This window comes from Chiloscyllium plagiosum, chromosome 31 (assembly GCF_004010195.1).
Source record: "Chiloscyllium plagiosum isolate BGI_BamShark_2017 chromosome 31, ASM401019v2, whole genome shotgun sequence".
NCBI classification, from domain to species: domain Eukaryota; kingdom Metazoa; phylum Chordata; class Chondrichthyes; order Orectolobiformes; family Hemiscylliidae; genus Chiloscyllium; species Chiloscyllium plagiosum.
This window is the reverse complement of record NC_057740.1, coordinates 4,413,739-4,421,039: the sequence shown is the minus strand read 5'-3', so window position 1 is coordinate 4,421,039 and position 7,301 is coordinate 4,413,739. Positions and strand designations below refer to the sequence as shown.

The following is a 7,301-nucleotide window of genomic DNA, read 5'->3' as shown; positions in this document are numbered from 1 at the left end:
TGAAAGTTGCCTCCCAGGTAAATAGTGCGGTGAAGAAGGCATATGGCGTACTGGCTTTTATTGGTAGAGGAATTGAGTTCCGGGGTCCTGAGGTCATGTTGCAGTTGTATAAGACTCTGGTGTGGCCGCATCTGGAGTATTGTGTGCAGTTTTGGTCGCCATACTATCGGAAGGATGTGGAGGCACTGGAACGGGTTCAGAGGAGGTTTACCAGGATGTTGCTTGGTATGGTAGAAAGATCGTATGAGGAAAGGTTGAGGCACTTGGGGTTGTTTTCATTGGAGAAAAGAAGGTTTAGGGGTGACTTGATAGAGGTGTACAAGATGATTAGGGGTTTAGATAGGGTTGACCATGAGAACCTTTTTCCACGTATGGAGTCAGCTCTTACGAGGGGGCATAGCTTTAAATTAAGGGGTGGTAGGTGTAGGACAGATGTTAGGGGTAGATTCTTTACTCAGCGAGTCGTGGGTTCATGGAATGCCCTGCCAGTAGCAGTGGTAGACTCTCCCTCTATATGGGCATTTAAACGGGCATTGGATAGACATATGGAGGATAGTGGGCTCGTGTAGGTTAGGTGGGCTTGGATCAGCGCAACATCGAGGGCCAAAGGGGCCTGTACTGCGCTGTATTTTTCTATGTTCTATAATACTAGTCCGATAAATCACCCAACCCCCCTTTAAGATTTAGTGAAAAAATTTAAATTTCAAAACCAGCCAGCTGTCAGATCTTCTATTTGAATCTTCCTCTGTCTTCTTTTCTTCATCTTAGGGATTATGTTTCACAGGTCACGAATCAGTAAAGGTACCTTTAAGAGAGCTATTCTCTGGGCAGTCTGCAGATGTCGTTGGCTTAACAGTTCTCTTCCCAACTGTTTAATTTTCCCTGGTCTTATGCCCCCAAAGCATTGGATTGTGTCATTGGCTTTTAAGATTGTCAATATACTAAATTCAAAAGATTGGATTTTGGTATTTTTCAGGGTATAATTTAAACTGGTTGGCCTAATTCGAATCTAATTTGTCGTTTTTAGGCAACCTAGCTAATCTAGCTTTCGACCAAGTGTTACATTATTACCTTATTCAGGACACTTGGTGCTGTCAGGTAGTTCTGCTAGCTTTTAACTCTCTTAAAGGTACAGTACACCCACATATGAAAGAACATTTCTAGATGTAAAAAGTGAAAAAGTAAAAACAAAAGAAAAACTAAAAATAAGCAGGAGGGTTCTTGTAATACAATGATAGTGTCCTAGCTCTGAACTAAGAGGCCCAAGTTCAAGTTGTACCTGATTCAGAGGTGTGTCATAACACCTCTGAACAGCTTGATTAGAAAATATCTACAGTCTTCAGTGTGAAACAGAAGATGAAAAAGAAACAAGAGAGCCTTTGTGGTGCAGTGGTGCTGTCCCTGCCGCTTAGCCAGGAGGTCCATATTCAAGTCCCACCTGCTCTAGAGGTGTGTAATAATATCTGAAAAGGTCGATTGAAAAATTCTCTAAAAATCAAACAAGCCGTGTGACAACTTTAGATTTGAAGTAACAGATAAAAGAAAGAGCGATTTGCACAAATGCTAAGATGAGAGTCAAAACGTTGAGGACTGCAAATGCTGGAGATCATTCCTGATGAAGGGCTTATGCCGGAAACGTTGACTCTCCTGTTTCTCGGATGCTGCCTGACCTGCTGTGCTTTTCCAGAGCCACACTTTTTTTGACTCTGATCTCCAGCATCTGCAGTCCTCACTTTCTCCTGCAAATGCTAAGATAGCAGTCAAAATTGTCAACTACAGACATGCATGAGTTACTGGCAACAGACAGCCATAATTCTGAATGAATCTATGCAAGTCCAGCTGACTTCATCACGTTCGATGCATGATATTGGCTACACATCTGTATAATGCCCTCTGGGAGGAACAGCAAGGATTTTTGGGAGCAAGGGCCAAAAATAGGGCAAAGTTCGCAAAGTAGCACCAGGCATTCGGCTGGGCAGCTCATGGTGAAAAGGGGATAGATGCTCCAGGCTGAATTTGGATCTGGGACAAAACAGTAATTGCACTGAGAGTATCTCCGCCTCACCCCCATGCTTCACTGAATGCCCAAGGGTGACTCAACTCTGCTGGACAGAAAGCAGCTGTGTCTGTCACATGGTGGTGGTTTCTGTGACTGCACGTTCCTTGTGCTACCTAGAAGTGGCATTCCTACAAATACGGACAAGACAGAAGCATTCCCTGAGGGTGGTTGAAAGTGAGACCAAATCTCAAAAGGAGGAGTTATGAAACAGTCAAAGGATGATACTCAAAAGACTACTACAGAACCAAATCCTGCTCAATCAACTGTTCTCAATCACACTTATAGGTTCACATGATAGGTTGGTCAGGCTGAGCTTGCTTCTGTTGGAATTTTGAAGAGGGAGGGATGACTTAACTGAAGGTAGAAAATCCTGAATGGTCTTGACAAGCCAGACTAGGAATTGATATTTCCTCTTGAGGATCTGTCCTTATTTGGGGGACACTGTTTTAAAAGTAAGAGGTTCCTTTTTAGTACAGAGATGTGGAGAAACTTTTTTTTCTCATAAAGTTGGACGAATTTTGAACTCCACTTCAGAAAATACTGAGATGAGCGTTGTGAAATCTTTTAAAGGCAGATAGATTCTTGTTAGGCACTGGAATCAAAGGTTATCGGGGTTGATGGGCACAGGAGATTTCATACACACACTAATCAGCCAACAAATGGCTCAGTGGTTGACACTGCTGTCTCACAGCACCAGAGACCTGGATTTGATTCCATCCTTCGGTGGCTGTCTTGAGTTTGCATGTTCTCTGTGTCGGTGTGGGCTTCCAGTGGGTGCTCTGGTTTCCTCTCTCAGTCTAAAGATGTGTAGGCTAGGTGGATTGACCAGGATAAATTGCCCATAGTGTTCAGGGATATGTAGATTAGGTGCGTTAGTAAGGGTAAATGTTGGATAATAGGGTAGGGGAATGGGCCTGGGTGGGTTACTCTTCGGAGGGTCAATGTAGACTTGTTGGACCGACGGGCTTGTTTCCACGCTATAGGGATACTATGAAGTGTGAGGTTACAGGGATAGGATGGGGGAATGAATCTGGGTGGGATGCTCTTTGGAGGGCTGTTGTGGACTTGAGAGGCCAAATGGCTCCTTTCCATGATGTAAGGATTCTTATTATCTTATTGAATAGCACAGCAGACTAAAGAATCCAGATAGTCTCCTTCAGCTCTTATTTTGTGTATTCGTATTCCATACGTATTACTTTGGTCAGCTGCTTGTCATTCAGTAATGAGTAAAGTATTAGTTCCTGTGGTTGCTGTCTCTCAAGATTAAAAACATTATTAAGCTTACTTCTCCAAATATTGGGGCAAATAAATAACAATTTCACCATATTATCTACCAGAATTTATCGGATAAGGATCTTCACATTGCAATCATTGTCACTAATTTTCTCCTGGCTGACTTATGTCCATTAATTTTGTGATTCAGATTATTTTTCATTCCTATGCTGAAGGAATTCCTGAACCATATGGGAAGATGAACATTTGAAGCTCTCAATTAACTTTCAATTCCCTGGACAGGTCATTCTTTTTCATGGTTAAGGAAGATTCTTTTGTTTTATATGCATATAAGCAAGAGTTATCAGCCAAGTGATTTTAATAAGTAAAAATTGAGATTTATACTCGAACTGGGGTCAGGTCTAGAACAGTATCTCTTATAAGGAACGTTGTAAGCTGTCTTATTTTTAAAACATAAAAGACTCAACACACACTATCTTTAGAACAAAGAGATTTATTGGATTTATATTAATAATATTGAAATCCAGTCCAATTCTATGGGTTACTCACAGCAGCAGAAATAAATCCTCACTGCCAGAGTGAACATGGTCCGAGTTGTTATTCAAAGAAATAGCACCTAAAACCACACAGTATCATAAGACATGAGCTCGCTGGTGTCGCAGCAGGTCAGGTGAACAAGTGAATCCTTTCCCACATACAGAACACTTAAATGGCCTTTCTCCAGAGTGAACTCGCTGGTGTATGAGTAGATGGTATGATCGAGTGAATCCCTTTGCACACACAGAGCAAGTGAATGGCCTCTCTCCGGTGTGACTGCGTCGATGTGTTTCCAGCTGGGATGGATAATTGAATTGCTTTTCACAGACAGAGCAGGTGAACGGTCTCTCCCCAGTGTGAACATGTCGATGAGTTTCCAGCTTGGGCAGGGTCTTGAAACCCTTCCCACACAAGGGGCAGGTAAAAGGACCCTCTCCAGTGTGAACTCGTTGGTGTGTCAGCAAATTGGAGGAACAAGTGAATCCTTTGCCACAAATAGAACAGGTGAAAGGTTTCTCTCCAGTGTGACTGCGTCGATGAATTTCTAGATAGGATGCACAGTTGAATCTCTTTTCACACACTGAGCAGCTGAACGGTCTCTCCCCGGTATGAATGCGTTGATGTTTCATCAAATGGGATGAACAAATGAACCTCTTTTCACACACAGAACAGCTGAAAGGCCTCTCCCCAGTGTGACTCCGTTGATGAATTTCAAGATGAGCTGGGCAATTAAATCCCTTCCCACACACTGAGCAGATAACTGGTTTCTCCATAGTGTGACTCCGTTGATGAGTTTCAAGCCTAGGAAGAGTCTTGAATCCCTTTCCACACTCTGAGCATGTAAATGGCCTCTCTCCTGTGTGAACCCTTTGGTGTGCCAACAGACTTGATAACTGAGTAAATCGTTTCATGCAGACAGAGCAGGAGAATGGCTTCTCTCCAGTGTGAACACGTTGGTGTGTCATCAGGTGGGAAGACTGAGTGAAACCCTTCCCACACACAGAACAGGTAAAAGGCCTCTCTCCAGTATGAGTGCGTCTATGGATTTCAAGGTAAGCTGGCCGAATAAACCCCTTCCCACATACTGAACAAATGAATGGCTTCTCAGCTGCATGTATTCCCTGATGTGTCTGTAAACTGGACAACTGACTAAATCGCTTGCCACACACACAGCAGACAAATGGTTTCTCCCCAGTGTGGCTACGTCGATGAGTTTCCAACTCAGAAGGATAACTAAACCCCTTCCCACAGTCTTCACATTTATAGGGCTGCTCCCCAGTGTGGTTTCGCTTGTGTCTCTCCAGATTAAACGAGCGGCTGAAGGTTCGATCACACATTGAACACACAAATGGTTTCTCCCTTTTCTGAATGTGGTGTTTCCCTACCATATTCAAAGACTGATGAGATTCAGTTCCTGGTGAATCAAGCATATTTAGCAGATCTGGACATGATGTAAGATATGACTGTCCCATCTGTAAATCTTCCATTCCTAATAGCCTGTAAAGTAAATTACAAATGTCAGTCATGTAAACATAGAAATTCAGAACACAGTTCAGATTATTTCTTGTAAAATCCCTGTTGAGCTGCAAATCTTCTGCAGCACATACTGTACCTCCTGCTGGCATCATCAGAATTTAGAATCAACCTTCTTCAAAACAACTGCTATTACATTGCCATTCTCTCCTAAAAGACATTGATTCTGACCAGGTAAAGCTGCCGAAACACTGTTTCATACCATTCTTCATATATGAAATGTGACTGTAACTAAAGTCAGAATATTTGATTATAAGAGGGCATGTGGTACTTTCCAGCTTGGTTCACTTTTAGAATGCATGAACTCTGTTATGTTCTCTTACTTTATTTAACCCAGCCATATTGTTGTAGGCTGGAATGTGGACCACAGAATGGCCTGATCTGGTTTTTGAGTGAAAAAGGACTAGAGTAGCTTCTTACGTCTGACCCAGAAGGTTACAGGCTCAAGCTCCACTTGAATCCAACAGTTTAGGTTGTCAATCCAGTGCAGTACTGAGGGAGTGCTGCACTGTCAGAGGTCCTATGTACCCTTCCAGATGGATGGAAAACTTCTCATTGTACAGGTGCACTCTGAAGGGGCATGGACAATATTTGCGCATCTCTCATTAGCACTGCGACAGATTACCTGGTCGCTATCACATTACTATTTGTGGGGAAATTGCTGTGTACAAAAGTTTCTGCGATATTTCCTCCAAACTTAAAAAAAAACGTTTCAAAAGAACCAAATTCACTCGAAAGTGGGTTAGGGGCAATCCTGATGTGCGAAAGGCGCTATGCAAACGCAGATTTCTCTTTTGGTGTTCGGAAGGGGGAAAGGAATTCCCGATGGGACCTTAGCAGCAGCAAGACAGTCCGCCACGGTGAAGGTCGTGAAACCGTGGCTTCAGGGGGGGGAGTCCATTCTCCCAGCAACATCCTGCCTGCCTGCCTGCCGCAGTGTCGCCACTCACAGTCAGCATCCCCTGACCATCCCTGTCGCCGCTCCACACACACCCTGACAGTCCCACTTTCCTGGAAATCCCTCCCCAAGGGGGGTCTCCGTTTCTCGACCCTTCCACGGGATGTCTGTTTCTAGAACTCCCCCCACCCCAATCTGTCACTTCACCCCCACTCCCCCCAATAGAATCACGGTTTCTAGATACCCCCACCTCCTAGGTTTCCAGAACCCAATTCACCACCAGGCCCGTCTCACTCATTGTCTCCAGTTGGGAGTTTTACCCCGGGTTTAGAAATTCCTGTATTCTCTGAAAATACGGTCGACCTGCCCCTACATTACAAATCCTCGGGGCCCGCGAACAAAGACAAAGCTTGGGGCGGGGCCAGGCGTAGGCCCCGCCTTCTCCCTGCCCACCCCGTTTTCTGCCCGTCCTACGTGCGTCATTGCCCGTCCCCATTGGTCCAGACAACTGTCGATCAGGTTGACGCCGCGAAGGGGGTGCAGCTCGCGCTGCTCGGTCAGTTAGTCCCTCAGTTCTGAGAGCGTTTAGGTGGTAAAAACAATGACTGCAGACGCTGGAAACCAGATTCTGGATCAGTGGTGCTGGAAGAGCACAGCAGTTCAGGCAGCATCCGACGAGCAGCAAAATCTCGTCGGATGCTGCCTGAATTGCTGTGCTCTTCCAGCACCACTGATCCAGAATCTGAGAGCATTTAGTAGAGTGCACCTGGGGAATGTACAGATCAGAGAGGTTTTGATCAAAATAGGGACAGGGGGTGCCAAAGAGAGATTGTGTCCGTGAATACTGTGTGCAATTCTGGTCTCCCACCCACGAGAAGGATGTTGTGAAACTTGAAAGGGTTCAGAAAAGATTTACAAGGATGTTGCCAGGGTTGGAAGGTTTGAGCTACAGGGAGAGGCTGAACAGGCTGGGGCTGTTTTCTCTGGAGCGTTGGAGACTGAGGGGTGACCTTATAGAGGTTTATAAAATCATGAGGGGCA

General features: G+C 44.6%; 1 protein-coding gene across 1 annotated transcript; it reads right to left on the bottom strand.

Annotated features, from left to right (window-relative positions):
* Window positions 1-3,819: 3,819 nt before the first annotated feature.
* LOC122565078 (zinc finger protein 229-like) lies at window positions 3,820-6,682 on the bottom strand. The gene is made up of 2 exons (XM_043720713.1): window positions 6,581-6,682; window positions 3,820-5,326 (listed from the first exon to the last, which is right to left on the bottom strand). The coding sequence occupies exon 2, from the start codon at window positions 5,314-5,316 to the stop codon at window positions 3,925-3,927; it is 1,392 nt and encodes a 463-aa protein (XP_043576648.1). The 5' UTR covers window positions 5,317-5,326; window positions 6,581-6,682; the 3' UTR covers window positions 3,820-3,924.
* Window positions 6,683-7,301: the final 619 nt, after the last annotated feature.